The 19,100-nt window shown below is 39.4% G+C and overlaps 1 protein-coding gene and 1 non-coding gene across 4 annotated transcripts in view; both read left to right on the top strand.

Annotated features, from left to right (window-relative positions):
- AP1G1 (adaptor related protein complex 1 subunit gamma 1) overlaps positions 1-19,100 on the top strand; it is a 43,668-nt gene that overhangs the window by 12,828 nt on the left and 11,740 nt on the right. For all 3 annotated transcript variants that reach the window (XM_067004395.1, XM_067004394.1, XM_048050471.2), the window contains exons 3-13: positions 2,715-2,839; positions 5,634-5,775; positions 6,996-7,092; positions 7,916-7,992; positions 11,847-11,942; positions 12,610-12,690; positions 12,937-13,035; positions 13,425-13,480; positions 14,325-14,438; positions 17,894-18,034; positions 18,656-18,710. In XM_067004395.1, coding sequence (XP_066860496.1) covers positions 2,715-2,839; positions 5,634-5,775; positions 6,996-7,092; positions 7,916-7,992; positions 11,847-11,942; positions 12,610-12,690; positions 12,937-13,035; positions 13,425-13,480; positions 14,325-14,438; positions 17,894-18,034; positions 18,656-18,710 — 1,083 coding nt within the window. The remainder of the gene's footprint in view (positions 1-2,714; positions 2,840-5,633; positions 5,776-6,995; positions 7,093-7,915; positions 7,993-11,846; positions 11,943-12,609; positions 12,691-12,936; positions 13,036-13,424; positions 13,481-14,324; positions 14,439-17,893; positions 18,035-18,655; positions 18,711-19,100) is intronic.
- Positions 15,785-15,871, top strand: LOC125180415 (small nucleolar RNA SNORD71). The gene has a single exon (XR_007158976.1). It is a non-coding gene; the product is annotated as a small nucleolar RNA SNORD71 (small nucleolar RNA).

Below are 19,100 nucleotides of genomic sequence, written 5' to 3'. Positions count from 1 at the left end.
GGGGCTCCTCCACGGGCTGCAGCGTGGAGATCTGCTCCGTGTGGGACCTATGGGTGCAGGGGGACAGCCTGCTCCACCAGGGGCCTCTCCACAGGCCGCAGGGGAACTTGTGCTGCATGCCTGGAGCACCTCCTGCTGCACTGACCTTGGGGGCTGCAGAGCTGCTTCTCACTCCTTGCTCTTCCAGCTGCTGTTGTGCAGCAGGTTTTGTTCTTTTCCTTTTCTTAAATATGCTCTTACAGAGGCTCAGACAGCATTGCTTATTGGCTCGGCTCTGAGCAGCAGCGGGTCCTTTGGAGCCAGCTGAAACTGGCCCTTATCTAACATGGGGCAGCTTCTGGACACTGCTCACAGAGGCCACCCCTGCAGCCCCTCGCTACCAAAACCTTGCCAGCTAAACCCAATACAGCTAGTGGTGTGGATGAGGTAACCAGTAATAAAAGAGACGTTAGAGAATGTGTCAGAAGTAGATCAGCCATTCACTTCCTTTTTTCCAAGACAGGATTTCTCAACTGTGACCCAGGAAATCTTGTACAGAAATATGGGCGTGAGCGCTATATTTAGCCAGTGCATGCTGGGATGCACTACATGGCAAACTGTCTTTTGAGCATATGCAGAAGTCATTTGTGTAAGATTAGAAGGTATCAGGCAGCCAGACATCCTGGACAAATGGTCAAATTACTTTAAAAATACATATGTATTATTTCCACTTGCAAAAGAATTCTGGTCTGAAGATCATCTGTGTCAGTAAAAACTTCTGTGAGTCGTAGTCTGGCTATATACCTCTCTACTTATCAGGCTTTACTGATGTATCTGTTACAGTAACGATGTAGCAAACTTTAATTGTTGTTCCTTTGAGTGAAGTGGTTATAGTGGCATAAAGACTTGTTCCACTAATTAAACCTAGTAAGAGCTTCAATGAAGCCAGTTTGCATGTATCTGTACACAATTGAAGTGAGCTTGTCAGCTTTTCACAGGGTAAATTTCATTAATATCATTCAAATTCAGAAGTACTGAAAGTATCAGTCATTGATGTGCAGTCGTTTGTTTCCTTTTGCTTGTCCTTAGTTGTTTGTCTTTTACCTTTCTTAGCTGTTACACTGTAGATTAGAGGCCATCAGTTCTATTTGCTGAGACTTGTATAAGACAGCATCTTGTAAACCATGGAAAGAATGTTGGTTCAGAGATGCGTTATTTTCTTACAGAAAACACTGGAAAGATAAGAGGTAAATATGTAGTGTTCTGTGCCTGGTTGATCTTGTCTGTTCACGTGAGTTCAGTTCTCTTTTTGGATGACTGATGTTACTATTCAGAGGTATTTTTTTATTCTAGATCTTCAGCCAAGTTAAACCTAGCAAACTGAACTCAGTTTCTCTCAAGTTTTTTCTTACTGGCTTGTCACAAACCACTAGCTGGCTGGTTCATGTGTGGCTACCTCTTGCATAGTTGAGCTGTATGTTCTGGTTCTGTGCAGTTGTGAGAATTTAGGGCTAGACCATAGCATTTATTCTCTCTGCCACTTCAGTTTAAATTTTTCTTACCAGATTTTCAGCATCCTGTACAACTTTACCCTCTTGATGTCTGTATGCTTCTTGCATCGCACCTGTGCTCTGTTGCCATGTTCAAGCTTCCCTGTAGCTAAGGTCCATGAAAACCTTTTCACGCTGCCTCGTATTTTTGCCTATGCATGCCCCCTTCATGTCCTTTACAACAAACCTTTTGGAAACTTTGATCCCTTCCGTACATCCGTTGTGTATGCTTACTTCCTGCCCCAGCTAATCTGTTAAATGGCCTTATGGGATGTGTTTGTGAGAGGATAGGTTTCTTGCTCTGAGAAGCCATTTCTGCTATTTTGTCTGGAAACTAGAGACTGGATTATACCTGGCTAATCATCTGTTAGAGAAAGATACTTTAGTGCAGTCATGTCAGAAAGTCTGTATTTGTGCTTTAAGAAAAGGCAAAGCTTAAAAATTGCTTAACAAATTCTGAAGTCAGCTGAGTGCAAGTGATGGTTTTGCATGTTATCTAAGGAATCTCCTTTATGCTTTTAAACACAGCTGGCACATTTCTACGTGGCAAAAGGGAAGCTTGTAGTGCTGCAATGCATATGATTTTAGTTAAACCTTAGAGGTTCAGATAGTTAAGTTTTTATGCTGTTCTGTAACTGCTCTCTCTGACTGTATCCAAGGTTTACCTAGCTAGCTACTTAGTTACAGTATAATCATCAAATTTGTTTTTGACAGCTTAACAGAGTGTTGATCCTCTCTCTGATAGGCAGATATATATCCATTGAAGTGCTAAAAATTTCCAGTGCATATCAAACATGACCCATCCTCTGGATTTCCAGAACTTTGTTTTTTGCTTTTTTAATTATTTATATATTTTTAATTGATGGATCTCTTGTCTCTAAATGTGTTATTTTTCACTTTTGTGCTCTGACCCCACTTGTCTGGTATATCTGAGGTCATGGAAGGTCATTAATGTCTGGTTACTTCAAGATACAGGACCTACTGATTTTGTTGCTGCCTTGCTGGGAAGTCATTCAACCTTTTTTTTTTTGTTGTTTGTTTGCTTGTTTTCCATATCACCAAAATGAGAATAAAATGTTTAATTTTTAAAACGCATTATCAGAGACCTAAATCAGTAAACATCAAACTTTCTCCTCTAGCTGAGTAGTAGTTTAAGCTAATTCTTTTTCTTTTTTTTTCTTCCAGTTGGAGTGCCTCAAGCTCATTGCCTCTCAGAAATTCACAGACAAGCGCATTGGGTATTTAGGTGCCATGTTGCTGCTGGATGAGAGACAGGATGTCCATCTTCTTATGACCAATTGCATCAAGAAGTAAGGGTACCAGCTCTCTCTCCATCAACACATGCTTTGAGGCTTCAGAATCTGAAAGTACACCCCTGATATTTTGAGTACTTTAGTTTTTTTTTCCATTGTGTTACAAAACTGGTTCCTTCAATCTATTGTGTACTGCTGACTGTAAAAGACTGTTCTAGTTTTGTACTGAATTGGATGATTCCCTCTAGGTTCCTTAGAGGGAAGAGAATACAAACTTGCATTGGTCCTGAAGAGGTACATAGGGCAAACCATACTTGACGTAGCTACTGTTTTAGAATGGTAATACATGTTACTCTTGAGGTCATCTTAAGATAAATAAAATCAGGAATATGTAATGATCACAATAAGCTGTTTGGCCAGTGCAGACAGCCTCGTGTTTTAAAGAAGTCTCTTCCATGTCTGTAAACTTAATTCTCTCCCAATTTGCAGTAGGAAAGAGTCAGACAAACAGCTAGTAGTGCAGCATAACTGAAGGTCCCCACACCTCTTATATACTGATTTGATTTTTTTATAATGCTACTAAAACATTATGGACAAGACTGGCCATCCAGTGTTACAAAATCATATCTGTTTCTGCAGCCATGTTGTTGTGTTTACTTAATGAATTCTGAAGAGTTGGGTTTTTTCTGACTTCAAAGATCAAGGCTGTGTATGCTGCCTTTTCTTTCGGGTTGACCTAACAGTGCTGATGAATGATTTTCCTTGCAAGCAAGGCAGCAACTTGGAATGTGCAGTCTGCTTGGTATCTTGCTGAAATTAGGCAAGAGGGGATGGAAAATAAGGATTTTTTTTTTTACTTTTTTTCCTCCCAGCAAGATATTACTAAACCAGGATTGCTTTTTATTATAGTTTAGTAAATGAGAGTTGATGTGTTTCCAATGACAGATATTGCTTTTCAAGATGGATGGGGGCAGGAGCGGAACAACTGGGGTCTAGCTGATTTATCCAAATGCATGCTTGGTTTTGTGTGGTGTGCCTATATTTATTGTTTACTTTTAGAACATAATCTTCTCAGGTAATAGCAAGTAAAGCACTGATGAGATTGATCAATTAGGCTGTGGCCTCAAAGTACTTGAAAATAAACTTGACAAAGCTGTGGGCCTGAGAATCTACTGGTGTCCAGGAAAGAGACATTTGGTCAAATACTTTTTCATTGGAACGTTGTACTTGTGAGATTCTTCCATTAGAACTAGGCTGCTAGGTTAACACCTTTCTTGGTTGTGGTTAATACATTTTTTGATAGTTTATGTTGAAATAAATGCGTGGTAAGGGTGCAGTGAGTTTGAAATGGGCCAGACTGAAGCTCAATGAAACCGATAGACAGCTTCGCACCACATCAGTGGGTTGTCTATCACTTTCTTCTTTGGCTTCCATAACTACCATTATTTGTCTTGCTTTTATCACTGTCTTATAGCAAGACCTAGATTTTCAATGCAAACAAGTGAGCACCTTTGAAGCACATCCTTGCTATATGCACAAGTATATATAGCTGCCAAAAACTTGTTAAAGGAAGGAAACAAAAATCAACACGTTTAATGGCATGTTATCTGCTTTTGCATCTGCATGTTGCCATAACTTGATGTTAGGAACAGAATGCTCTCTTGCTTTTCTGCATGTTGTGCGCTTTTGGTTACATACCACTCCCTTCCCCTGCTCTCCCATCATGCAATCCCCAACTTGCTTCCCAAACCAGGAAACTTATTTTTACTTTCTTCATTTTTCATCATTTGTGAATGAATCCTGGGCACTATGGTGACATGAATACCAAGTAGTTTGGAAAAGTGGTTAGAAATCAGTTTTAAAAGCTGTTGGGATTTCCATGTGGAAGCCACATTGTCTTGTACTTGGTGTGACATTGGTGGATGACCTCATAAATAGTGTCTACTGAAAGGTGGCTTCATTTATTGACTGCATGTGCATCTTCCATTGGCATATGAAGAGTTAAGATTGTTTAACAAAATTACTATATAGATTATTTATAAGCTGTGTGAGTAATGGTATTTTTTGTTTTTGTGTTGTTTTTTTTCCTAGCTCAGGGTGGAGAATATTTTACATATATTTTTATACGTTGTTTGGTTTGTAAATCAGAAAAAACAGGATTCGCATTTAGTATTTGTGCTCAGTGTATAAGTCTTAGTATAATACGAAATAGGAATTTATGCTAAGCTTAGCATATTAAGGGCATATGTATTGTTTCTTACCCTTTAAGATTTTATTTTGTGACCAGATCCATATGAAGCTTTACAACTCATCATTCGTTAGTCCTAATAGCCCAATAAAAGGGAGGGAGGAAGGGCAGTTAGAATTAAAAGACATTACATGCAAGGCAAACTACACCAAAAACTTAAGGCACAGAAACTACATAACGATGTGCGCATAAACAAAAAACAGAAGCTGAAGCCTGTCCAGGAACACGGTTAAACTGGAACAGCCTGCGAAGTCACTGCAGGGCTGTGCTTGATGTTAGGTTCTTTTCTGTTTGCAAATTGCAAACTACAAAGTTTTTTATTTACTGTAGAAGCTTTAATGGAGTTCTGTGTCATCTTCCCTCTTATGTCCGCCTGATAGTTTTACCCAAATCTACCTTTGAGAATTCTACCTATAAGTAATAGAAAACCCTATGGTACATGCACTCCAAGCTTATGTTGCTCCTAACTCGTACTCCCAAGTAGCTGAGAATTTGGAGGCCTTTTTCATGTGTGCAGATGGCTAAATGACTATAAGTTGATGCCCTTTTTTCCATGTTCAGGCTGTTTGCATGCTGATTGAGTTTTTTTATTTTCCCTTACAGTGACCTTAATCATAGCACGCAATATGTGCAGGGGCTGGCACTCTGCACCCTTGGCTGCATGGGCTCCTCGGAAATGTGCAGAGACCTTGCGGGAGAGGTGGAAAAGCTCCTCAAAACTTCCAACTCCTATCTTAGGAAGAAGGTACTTTTGAATACTTTGTTACAGATTAAAACTCAAGTTTGATGGGATACCTTGCTTATAACTGGAATACTAGGCAGCTTGTAGCACTGGCTGAGTATTTCCCAGTGTGTGAGATAGGCAGAGGCCAAATCCCTGTCTCTGCGTAGCAGGAATGTGTAAGCCTCTAGAAGTCAAGCCTCCAACAGATGAGGCATTTGTTTCTAATTTCATACTCTTTACCTTAAGGTTATTGATTATAATGCAAGTGCCTGCCTGTTCACAGGCATTAACCCTAGACTTCTAGTCATCAGTTTTATTTCAATATGTTATCAGATAAGTCCATTATTAGTAAGTATATTGTTAATAGTGCAGATTAATATCTGAAGATTTGAACCTATTAGGTACTACTGGAGATTAGATCAGATATGACAGGTTAAGGACTTGAAATGGTCAAACAATTAGAAAATGTCTAACTTCCTTAGCAAGTGGGACAAAACATCTGCAAAATGTAATCAGCCTTGTTCTTTTAAATTTATTTCATTATTATGTCTTGGAGGGAGCGCAGGGGCAGCAATGAGATTTTAGGAGAGAAAGCAATGCTAAGAGGTATTGTTGTATTCTGGGAAGAGGCAGCCAGTGCACTTGATTATCAAGCAATTGCAAAAAAAAACAAGTGTCTTCTATTCTAGAGTACGGTTGCTTCTGTACTGTAGATTAAGTAGGCAAGCTTGTTATATACTGTGTTGTTTTTTTTTTTTTTCATAGAACCTGTTACCTGAAGGAGGAAATTGTTTTGTGGGGAAGGAGATGATATTCAAGGGAAAGAAAAGGAGCCATAAATTTGACATAAATTTTGTTATTTGCTTCCAATGCATTATCTTCTCCCTTCATAACATTAAGACAGACTGAAGTAGCCTTATTAAATACAGGGCTGCTTTGCAGTTAATATAGCTTCTGAAATGAATAACTTATAAATTAGTATTTTTAGCTAATTTTTAGCTGCAAGTATTACATTGCAGCTTAGTGCTGGTTTTGTTTCCTTCTCAACTGTGAAAGTTTTCTTGAACTCTTTTCTGTAATGCTGTTTAGTATCACTTGTAGCAGAGAGATGGAAAAATATACTGTAAACTTTCCAAGTCTGTGTATACAATGAAATTTGTGATAATTCCTACTGTGCTAGATGTTCTCAAAATGTCTTTGTCATTTTACTGTGTACTAACTGAACTGTTTTTCCTATACAGGCAGCATTGTGCGCTGTTCATGTTATCCGAAAGGTGCCTGAACTTATGGAGATGTTCCTGCCAGCCACCAAAAACTTGCTGAATGAGAAGAACCATGGTAATGTCTGAGCCTGCTTAGCAAGGCTATGCCATTGTTTGCAGGTGCCACACTTGCTACTGAAGCCTTTAGTTTGGAGCGAACTTTTGAGATGTATTTTCCATTTGTTTCATCCCCCTGGTATGCAGCGAAAGCATATGTCATTCAGAAGGCAGGGACGTATGACTGGTAATTAGCAGGACTTTACATGGCATGGATGATGGAAGAACACTTTCACTGTTTTTGACCCACTTCAGAGTGGGTGGAGTGGGAAAGCTTGTGACTTTTATCCAGCACACTGCCTAAAGGGACTTCAAAGTGTGTGTGTTTTTTCTGTTTTTTGGTTGGTTGGTTTGTTTCTGTTGTTGTTGTTGTTTTGTTTTTAGCTTTTTGTGTGTCTCCCAGACTGAGTTTTGAAGACTTTCTAAGGAAGGCCTAGCTGAGACCACATAAGCCTGGCTAGAGTACCCAAATCAGAAGAGGAAATCAGGAAACATGAGGAACCCAACACGTACAATGAATGCAATCAAAATGTTTTTGCCCATCTCAGATCTTTTGTTAGCATGTTTGTTACTATCTAACGATATATTTAATATGCAGGTTTCTGTAAGCAATGTGCAAGGACAGCTTGTTTCCTCTTTTGACCTTTAGCTGCTGCTCTAAGACAAGCACATTGCTATCGACTTTCTCTTGGGCACAGCTGCAAGTTCAAGTATCTTTTGGGGACGTGTTAGATTTAAGAGGAGGATGTTTTATATCATTTGTTGTCATTTCTTTATGATTTTTGTCACTTGTCTGGAGCCAATGAAATTGTAAAATGCAGATATTTTTTCCTGGTTTTTAGGTGTTTTACACACATCAGTAGTCCTCCTCACGGAGATGTGTGAGAGAAGTCCAGACATGCTTGCACACTTTAGAAAGGTAAGTGTGAATTTGATGACATTGCAGAATTAGTATTCATGGCTTTTTGTTTTTGAGAAGTACTTCTTATTAATTTTCCGAAGTGAAAGCAATGTGCGCCTTTTTAAAATAAAATCCTTAAAACAATTTAGGTGAAGAAATAGATGGTATTGTCTGCTTGTTATCAAAATAAGAAAAATATTGGGAATTTTGGGTGTCTAGCACTAGTCCCCTTCAAGAAGGGGGTAAGTTATAAAACCTCACTCTTAAGAACTTGCAGTATGAAACTCACCCTGAAGTTAGTTACAGTCTCTCCTTTGACTGATGCTCTGTTAGCGTTTTGTTTGGTTTTTTTTAACTCTTTGTAGCTAATTTCATAGTGTCATCAGGAATTGCATATGTATTAAACATAAAGAAGCAAATAAGAAAAACTAAGGCTTAGACACTTGAATGCCTTAACCACTGCTACACAATCTTATAAGCTCAGGTCAAAAATACCTATGAAAGTTCTAGTTCTGTAGATACCTCATCTCTGGTGCGTGCTGTATTACATCATTTTCCATTTTCACTTGAGGGTTTTGAGAGTCAACATCATTCCTCCTGCTCTGATTAGGAATGTTTACTTCTTTTTATCCTCTTAGCACAAACTTCCTTACATTGCTTTGCTGTACAGTATTATTGCCATAATAAAGACTACCAATGAAAGGACATCTGAAAATTTCATTGATTTTTGTCATTCTGAGTTGTGGTCAAAGTAGAAATTGAATGAAGTTGATAAGCGGAAGTGTCCAATTGCTCTTCTGAAGTGTCTCAAGGGAGGTTATTTATTTGCATGCCCAGTTTACTGTACTTCCTTGGTTTGTCTATATCATTAGGGATTTCAAACAGTGCATCCTTTGATGCATCTTAGCACTTTGGCATGCATCTTCCCTTGGTCCAGGTGCATACAACAGAGCAGTATTGAAAGTGAAAGTGGGACTAGGAACACTTTGGAGGTAGCCATTCCTGCTACTAACTGCTCAGTTAAAATGTTAGTCTTACTGGTAAAAGAAGAGCTGAGTCCACAGAATGTAGGTTTGAGGTACACCCTTTTTCTAGCTATCTCTTTGGTTGTTTATGCTGTGAATGGTATAACATTAATCTGTCTCTAATGCCTGCTTCGTCTGTTTTGTCCCTTTTGTCTGTTTGGAATCCTGATGTGTGTTAGAATGAAAAGGTAAGAGTTATATCTTGTGGGTGGTGCATGCTTGCATTGAATCTGTAGCTGTTTGCCTCTTGTGAGGCTGTACCTGTTAATGCCACATCTGTGATTGATGCCACATGCTTAGATCAGCTGTAGTTGTCTAATGCTTTTTGTGTGCTGGTCTTGTCTTGTCACTAAACTCCCATACCCATGGCAGCCCTGAATCTCAGTTGTGGCCTTCTCCAAACACAAGCTTGCTTTCCTTAAGCCCTCAGTTGAAGATTTCTAGGGAAATTTTTCTACACATGCACACACAGCAGTGGGCGTTCTCACCATAAACTGGGCTTTGTGTCTGCCATAGGGCAGGTTTGGGTAATTCCTTTGCACAAAAGGGAGCAGGAGAGGCTTACTGTGCTGCAAAGAATAGGTGCAGTTCCATCACTGATTTTTCATCCATGTAATTTGACCGCAGAAGATTGGTGAGAGGCCCTCAACCGATCTCCATGGCTGTAACGTTTTCCTTTGTTTGTCCTGTCCTCAGTCCTGGTAACATTCTCGTTAGAAGCAAATGTTAATCAGGGTTCCCAGAAATGCTCCAGCAGATCACTCCACTTGCCTGTTACTTTGTCATGAGGGAAGATGTTGCAGCATCCTTTGGTTTTCTCTGAGGCAGATGATAAGAAATTCATGGTTCCTTTTGTGTGTATTATGAAATGCATGTTTTCAGAGGAATACATAATTCCTGAAGAGCAAAGGTAGGAATAAAAAGAGAACAGGGAAACTGAGCTGGCTTTCTTCTTGCACTTCACCACTAAAGTACAGGACTTAACTCCCCAAAACATTGCCTATTTTTTATATCCATATATAGCTGTTGTACTCCACAAATAGTGCTATTAGCAAATACTGTCCCAAATCTGAAGCACCATTTTTATTTGGTGTTGTCAAAAGTGATTAACTTTAAAATAAGTAATCTCTGATACAGCAGAAATTTAGTTTGCTACAAGTTTGGGATTGCATTGAGGTTCACATGCATGCAGGAGCAATCAATCTCACGGATGGGAAAATTTGTCATGTCTGAAGGATGAATTGCTGGGAAGGTTTTTGTAGAGGACTTTTTGATAAAATGTAGTTGTCATGCATGCGTGGAGTTGAGAGAAAGAATGATGCTTTCCTGGTGCTAGCCATGCTTCAGGAATGAAAAATCCGCTTAGTGCAGCCACTGTAACACCTGCCTATTTTGTCACTTCATCTCCAGCCAGTGTCTGCATTATTTTAATAATATCAGCACTGAGAGGGGTAGAAGAAACTCTGTGGAAGGAATAAAATTGGTAGAGCTCTACATCTGTCATCCACCAGGAGAGGTTTCTCTCAGGGTTTAATCAAAAATCAGGTTCTCTTGTTCAGCCTTAAGGTTTTTCGTAGAACTTGTTAGCAATGGGCTTGTTTCGTCCCTGAGGCCATGTTGTTATTCATAGCCACTATGATTTTTTTTGTGGATAAATAGTAATTTTGTTATAGCTTGTATGCTTTAACGATTGGCTTATTTGCCATGTTCTGCCTTCAACTGATTACTTGCTGGATGTGGGTGTGATACGAGAGAGCATAGCTATTACAGTTCCTTAGAATTACCCTGACAGGTGAGGTGCAACTATAGTTGGAAATTCCTAGGAAGGAGTGAGATGATCCAAACTTTTGCAAATAGATAACATTTCTTCAAAGCCGTGTACAGGTTTTGAAAGATTACTTATTCCTCTGGGATAGATGGCTACTGAGAGACCAGTGTCATCAACATCTGAGGAATCTGAGCTGCTTCTGCAAGTTTGGTGTTTTTTTTGTTTGTGGTTTTTTTAGCCCTCACAGTTCTGATGAAACTTCTAATATGAACAGTGGAAATCAATATGATTTTTGTACATCAATCAGTTTATCTGCTATGATGCAGTACTCTTCTAACAGCAGTGAAGCAAACAATTTGGTCAGTTTAGTATTGCAGCTGTTGTTGAGAAGTTTGGGGTGAAAAGGAGGAGAATTGATCCTGAAGCTAATTGCAAGGAAGAAGTAGTGTAGAGCTCTGAGGGAAGGCTGGAGGGAAATCCACTCTGTCCTATTTGGAAGTTTTGTAGAGGAAGCAGATCACAAAGCTTTTCCTTCTAGAGGCTAAATTGGATGGAGTATCAAACTTGAAACAATCCTTAATACTTTACTGTAATCTTAGCAGTACCTGGAAAGATCAAATCTCTTGACTATGCCTGATGCTTTGTGGAAATAGGTGGTGCTTACTACATGGATGTGTGCACTAAAATGAATCAGGATCTAATGTAGTAAAACCCCCAAACAGTGTCTTGGAATAACACCATTTTAATAAGTGGCAGTTCCCCATTTTGTGAAGAGGAGAGTTCCTTAAATTGGTATTACCTTTTAGGTGTTGCCCGTCAAGCTCTGGTGCATTTTAGTGTTTTAAAGATGCAATATGGTGCTCGGGTTCCAGCTTTACTGTTTCCAGTCATTCCATAGTGAAGCTGTAGGCATTTGTGTAACATAATCTATAAATGTACAGGCTGGACTCTGAGGAAGAATCTGTAGACTGACTTGCTCTCAAATGAGAGGTTTGTTCTCAGACCTGTACTTCGAAGTTAGGGGGGGAAGGAGAAACGAACTTAGTAGGTGCACTTTCTGACAACTCTCTTCTTCGCAGCTTGTTCCCCAATTAGTTCGTATTCTGAAGAACCTTATCATGTCTGGCTATTCACCAGAGCATGATGTGTCTGGGATCAGTGACCCCTTTTTGCAGGTAAGAACTGATGCAAACAGCAATTGATGGCTTTAATTCTGGCACTGTGTTTTGAGACCTAGGTATGACAAGGTAGTTACCAGAGGGCAGCAGTGTTGATTTTTAAGGTTGTGTCCTTATGTCAGAGCTGACTCTGCAAATGCTCTTCATCTACCACAGTGAAAGACATCTGAATTAGTTTAAATAGGCCTATCATATTGTGCTAAATTATGGCAAAAGGAAGAAGAAACAAGTGTTGGTCTTGCAGGGCTGTGCCCAGTTGGCATTGGGTATATGTACTCTTAACAGTTCTGACTAGTGTGAGCACAGTATTAACCTGTTCATGAAGATCTTACTGAGTATAGAACCACTGAAAGGGTTGCACAGCATTGGAATAGGCTGCCCAGGGTTGAAGTCTTCGAGAAATGTGTAGATGTAGAACTTAGTAGCATGGTTTAGTAGTGGACTTGTCAGTACCTGGTTAAAGGTCGGACTACGTGATCTTAGAGGTCTTTTCCAACCTGAATGATTCTATGATACTTGCTTTTTCTGTCATTTTGTTTTGAAATAGAAAATGAGCATCTTGTTTTGCGTCTTTGCCAATCCTCAGGAAATATACCATATTTCATGCTCCTCATGTAAAACACTTCTTCCAGTGAGATTTTCTTTGCTTCATTTTATCATACAGGTGCGAATCCTGCGGTTACTACGGATTCTAGGGCGAAACGATGATGATTCTAGTGAAGCCATGAATGATATACTTGCACAGGTGAGGTCTGCAAAGTTGATCAGCCTAACTTTCTCTTTTCATTTGTTAATAACTTGGATTCAGCAACACTGGTGAGGATACAGCTGCTGCCGTGCTGGGGTGAATCTTGTTGCCAGAGGCATGCATTCATAGGTGTGGTGTGTGTTTGCTAGGGATTGCTCAACTTCACTGCCTGTTCTGCAGAACATTACAAAGGGGATCCACGTTGTTTGCAGTGGAGTCACTTTTTTTGTTTCTTTATTCCAGGTTGCTACTAATACGGAAACAAGTAAAAATGTGGGAAATGCCATTCTCTATGAAACTGTACTGACTATTATGGACATAAAATCTGAGAGTGGACTGAGAGTAAGTTGCCTTTGCCATGGCCTTTTTGTCTAAGCTTGTATTAGAATGAAATTTCTGTAGAGGACCCATGAGGCGAAGTCATTTCACCCAAAGATAGCTCCACAGATGTCTGTAGATAAGACTGTAACCTCTTTAGAAAGTGGCGTGGTTTTTTTGTTTGTTTTTTAAAAGGAAAACTTCCTGCAGACTTTCTCCTTGAGTGCAGGATAGAGCCTGTGCTGTGTTTGTCTTGGCTTTCCCTCTGATTAGTCAGGCTCCAGAGTCTTTGTTATGCTTTTGGCCAAGAAGCATAGTACTAACTTTGACACGTTGCCTTTAAAATCATCTTGAAGCAATGAAGATGACCAGCAGCCTTTTTGATCACTGACTTTCCCTAACTCTTTCTGCAGGTGTTAGCCATTAACATACTAGGCCGTTTCTTATTAAACAACGACAAAAATATTAGGTAAGTTGTATGAAGTGTGTTCCATCTACACCCAGTTTAAAATTGTGATAAGCAATTGCACAAAGACTATGTTGAAGCAGAGTTTTTCAGGAGAGTGTATTTGGAAGTGTTAGTGGGGTTAATATGGCTGACTAACTATTTTTTTTGCATGTTTTCTCTGTCAAAGTCTTAACTATGGCTCTGCCCTTCTTAGTTGATGAATCTGGGTGTACAATCTAATTCTTAACATGATTTCTTAATCTACCTGAGTGTGTTTTTTCCAGTATTCTGTAAATCTCCTGTCTTGCCTTAGCTGGTCTTTGATGACATTCAAGTCGGTGTGGGCAGTAGAGATTTTACAAGTTAGGTAGCGAGTTTTTTCTTGTTGCCAACAGTATGCAGTCAGGAAGTAATTGCGCTTTGGTCACTGGACATGGAATTGCTGCAATGCCAGAATGAAGTCCCATCTCTAGGCATTTTGACTGCAAATCATGACATAGGTAGAAGTCTCTAACCTTGAGAATTTGTGTGGTAATTTTTGTGTTATCTGTGGAGGTCTAACATTTATTTGCCTTGTCTTTTCAAAATCTTCCATGAAGACTGGACAACTAACATGAGCCCAGCAACTGGGATGAGTGCTCGTCAAAGCAGCAGGATGTTGTTAGGCATGTTAGTTACAGTTTTGTATGGTAACTCTTCTATGGAGACGTGCCAGGCAGTCCCCTGGAAGATCCTCATTTGTTACTGAGGAGTACAAGAGAGCCCTGTTCTGTTGCAAAAGAGGATTGAATTGGGGGTGGCTGTTTTTGTACATAGAAATTAAAAGCTTACTGACTTTTTTTTTTACTTTATGCTCTTATCCCAGATATGTAGCTTTGACATCATTGTTGAAAACTGTGCAGACAGACCATAATGCAGTACAGCGACATAGAAGCACAATTGTGGACTGCCTGAAGGATCTGGATGTCTCCATTAAAAGGTGAATGAAATGTCAGTGAAATAGACAGCCTGTGGAATGTGAGCAGGCAGGACATAGGTGAAAATGACAGTAAAATTAGGGAACTTATAAGGAACTTATAAATGAGACTAGTATTAATGCATAGTATGGTTCATGCTTCAAGTAAGGTAACAAAGATAATGAAGATGCGCAGTGACTTTGAGAAGCTGCTTTTACATTTTATGCATCTTGGGCGAGGGGAGGAGGGGAGATTCTGTTTGCCTGAATCTTTCCAAAATAAAATCAACAGAGATTGGATGGTGTGTTCATAAGAATCAAAGCCTCCATAAAGTATGATCCTAGTCAAAGTTATTCTGACATGCTTGGTGTTACTTTTCTTTCCAAGACAAACAGGCAGTATCATGTTTTCCTGAAGCAGAGTTAAGCCATCCAAATGATTTTCTAGGTTAAATTTAATTAGACAATGCTAGAATTCAGATTTACTATATTATACAAATGGTTTGCTTATATGCTGTGTCCTGTTGTACATTCTTGGTGTTTGTGTGTCATTTAAATAGTGATATGTTGCTACTTCTCTGGACTATGGAAGAGCCTGCAACCTGATACATCTCACTACAAGATTTTTTTTCTGATACTCAGTCTAAACTTCTTCCTGTTTACTCTCATTACTTCAGTTATGTTCCTTTTACTCGTGATAGTAACTTTCTGTTGTTTCTCTCAGATATTTATAGTAGTCTTGAATCACTTGATCTTACTTCTGCCAGACTATGTAGAGAACTGCACTTAATCTTCTAAATCAAGTATTTCAGCTTCTTCATTGCTTGTTCTTTTTTTCAGTAGTCTCTTCCCTATTATTCTTTCTGTAACTGGTCGTCTGAGCTCAGTGCAGCGTAAAGCGAGATAGTCATAGGGACTGCTGCATCCTTTTTGCGCAATGTGGAAGCTCTGCTGCAGGCCAAAATTTCATTCACCTCTTGTCACATCATAAATGTATTTTGTTTCTTTCAGAATTGCTCATCCTCTTCTCTACACCTTGTCAAACTGATTAGATATGCCATACATGCTTATGCTGAAAGGCATTTTTCAAATTTATGCCTCTTTGAATCAGGTCTAGATGTTTAACAGCGCTGCTTACTCAAATATATGTAGAATAGGAAACAAATTGAAGCTGTCTTTCTTCTGATGCTTAGTTTTAACTGTTATGTAATGGGTATCATGTAATCTTGTTTTACGATTGTATACTATCTCAAAAGGTAAATTCAGGCTGTTGTTGTTTGGTGCCAGAGCAGTGTGAGGCCACAGAAGCATTTTACTGGTACCATTTAGGAAAACACAGGTGTGCCGCAAACAGTAGAGCTTCATGTCTGCGTGCTGTTGGAGGATGAAGCCTTTGAGTGATCCATCGGCAGAGCGTGATGTTGCCATGCTGACACTCATGCTGCTGACAATGCGCTGCTCTCATTGAAGCAATATGTTGATTGGATATCAGAGTTCCCAAGTAGCAAGTTTCAGGTGCTGAGACTTGAGAGAAATACATGATACCTGGTTTTGGTTGACGTCTGAAGCATGGCCTATTCTCATCATCTTTTAACCATTGCAGTGCATCTTTGGTCTATGTAGTGTAGTTCAGAATGGCTTTACCATTTAAGTCAAGGCTTTTTGTCTGTCTGCTTAATAAGATCAAATTGCACGATTAGGAATTTTGTGACAGAAATGAGACCTGTAATGTGAGCAATATGCATTCAGATAAATGCCAGGTGTTAAGATTGCAAACTGCTTCCGTGCACCTGCAGTATTGACATATCCGCTATAATGTGACTGAAAAGTTTAAATATTACTGTGGAAAACGTGCAACCTAGCTGGGTTACGTGTAAGGAGTTAAGAACTAATTGGAAGAATGAAAACAATTCTAGTAATGATATAGGTTTTCAAACAGCCAAAACCCTTGTTGGTAAGAGGTAATGATTTAGGTGTTCAGAATTAAGGTGAAAACAAGGACAAGGTGGAAAAGGTGGATGAGGCCCTGGGCAACCTGATTTAGTGTGTGTCATCACTGCCCATGGCAGGGGAGTTGGACCTAGATGGTTGTTAAGGTCCCTTCCAACCAGAGCTATTCTATGAAAAGACATTTATATTCTCTAGGTCCCCAGATGTTAGTTGGGCAAAAAACAAGGTAACACATTCATAGGTCACAGTACTGTAGAAATCATGCTTTCTACAACAATAGGAAGATGCTGAGAAGCAGTGCTAGCTAGACGTTTCAGATTTTTTGAGAGCAAGTCAGGTAGCTTATGCCCACTACCATTGTACCTGGTGTAAGGTGTTGATGCTTCATTAACATTGTGAAAATCTTAGCTGATCATAAAAAAAAAAAATGACTCTGTCAGCGTAGTGGCAGGTTGGCAAGCTTAACACTGGAGTTAAGCACAAATTGAAGTCTGATCCATTTGAGAAACATCTGTTATTTTATAGACCTTAGGCCTTTTGGCATAATTTTGTAAAAGATCTGTCGCACAACAAACACTACAAAATCATTGTACACATGATGTAGTTCAGCAGCTCTCCAGCTGATTTCAAAAGATAATTGAAATGGGGGAGGAAGTTCTTGATGTGCTACAGGGATCTTATTTGTGTTGTAGTAGCCTATCTCAGTGACAGGCTACTCAAAGTTCCTCACACTCAACTTGAGTATTTGTGTTCTGTATTACAATGAATGTTCGATTTTAAAGAATAGTCAGGATTGTTTAGTGAGGCTGTTTAACGCAGTATATCATGTTTGAAGACAGTAGTCTTCACTGAGAAAATGTGGGAAGGATGGGAGAGCCGTGCTACAGCTACAGAAGCTTCAAGTAGAAGGTCTAAGGACTAGCCTCTCACTTTTGGATGTATACAACAAGGAAAATCAAAGAGACAGTACTCTGTTTAATTGCGGTGTCAACTTGTGGCAGGGAAGGAATGAAAAGAAAATTCTGAAAAGAGCACCAGGGTAATTTGGGGTTCTAAAAGTCTTATATAGTCTATCTGACAAGATACAATAAAGCTTATCAGCTCTAATGTATTTGAATCTCTAATTGATGGAGAACAAAACAGGTTCCTTCTGTGTTTAAGATCCCTGAAGTTGGAGAAAGCTTGTAGCTTGTATTACTTTCCTCATTGCAGTTGTCAGAAATGACAAGTGTGTAATTACAAATACTTGGACCATCAGACCTTAATGGTGATGGACTCTGCTGAAAAATATTCCTAGCCTTTTAGGACATCTCAGGGGGACTCTACCTGCCCCACTCCATGCATGTATAGTTTTCTCTGGTGGGTATTTCTTGTCTACCCATGAACAAGAAAACACTGGTACATATGGGAGGCTCTTCTCACAGGATTAATAAAGATTGCTATCTCAATTAAAAGGTAAGCGCATTTGAGTATCTGGATTTGTTTACTTCTCCAGGTGAATATACTTTGTTTTCTGTCCCTTGCCATAGGCGTGCAATGGAACTGAGTTTTGCTCTTGTTAATGGGAACAATGTTCGCGGAATGATGAAGGAGTTGCTGTATTTCCTAGATTCCTGTGAGCCAGAGTTCAAGGCAGACTGTGCATCTGGAATATTTCTTGCAGCAGAAAAGTATGGGGTCAATTTGCTTGCCATTAATTTGTCTGTTTTCAGAATTATGAGCATTTTTTGTGTTATTTATCCCCTTCCTCACCCCTTAAAAGAATGTGGTGATCATATCTTCTTCATTTGCCCGTTTGCTGACCTGTGTGTAGTTTATTAGTTTTTACCTCCTATGAGGAACAGAACGCACCAGTGCTTCAGGGCACGCTAATGTTCCCTTGTGGGCAGTTCTCATATCATTAAACCAGTCTAGCATATTGATTTCTACTGCTCTTTGGAAAAAGCATTGTGTTTTTATCCTGGCCCTGTGCCCCTTCTACACACCTCCACCCTCCCCACTTAGGTGTACAAGTGAAATAATCTTACTAATGTAGAGCCATTATAATCATCAGCCTGACTTTGATTTGAAGTATTGTATATGCAAGGAATGGCTGTGCTATATTCTACAGACTTGCGTGTTTACTCAGCATTCCAGTGGCAGCATTAATACAGAAAGTCAAAGAATGATTTTTTTTCCAGGAAGCAGTAAGCCGGGAGGTGACCAAAAGGGGAGGTTCTGTTAACTGTAGGCTTCTTGGTGGTGTTGAAGGCTAGTGGTTATTGCTCTGATTCTTTTTCTAATTTTGTCAGATACGCTCCTTCCAAACGCTGGCATATAGACACAATCATGAGAGTCTTAACAACGGTAAGTGAAATTGCCTGTGTTTTGTGTGACTTTAAAAAAAAAAATAAAAAATAAAAAATCTTGAATTCTGTAGGAAGCTATCACAGAGTGGGAGACGGCTATAAAGGCTGAGAGATAATAAATGCTACAATACACAAATGAAGTGCACTTACATAATAGTGACCTAAGGCAGCTAGTCAGAAAGTAGATATGACCATTTCATTTTTAGAATGAAAATTTTAGAAAATGTATGATTTCTGAAATGTGCAAGAATGTGTAGCAATGTGTAGCAGAGTTTGTATCGACCGAAGTAAGTGCATTAGCTTCTAAGTCAGGGCAGCTCTTGTGCTGTCATTCCAATACACAATCCTTTCAAGAGAGAGTAAACACAGCACTAAGTGACTTGCGAAG

Source organism: Anser cygnoides, chromosome 12, assembly GCF_040182565.1.
Source record: "Anser cygnoides isolate HZ-2024a breed goose chromosome 12, Taihu_goose_T2T_genome, whole genome shotgun sequence".
Taxonomy (NCBI): domain Eukaryota; kingdom Metazoa; phylum Chordata; class Aves; order Anseriformes; family Anatidae; genus Anser; species Anser cygnoides.
The sequence above is the reverse complement of the archived record's forward strand: the minus strand, read 5'-3'. Positions and strand labels throughout refer to the sequence as shown.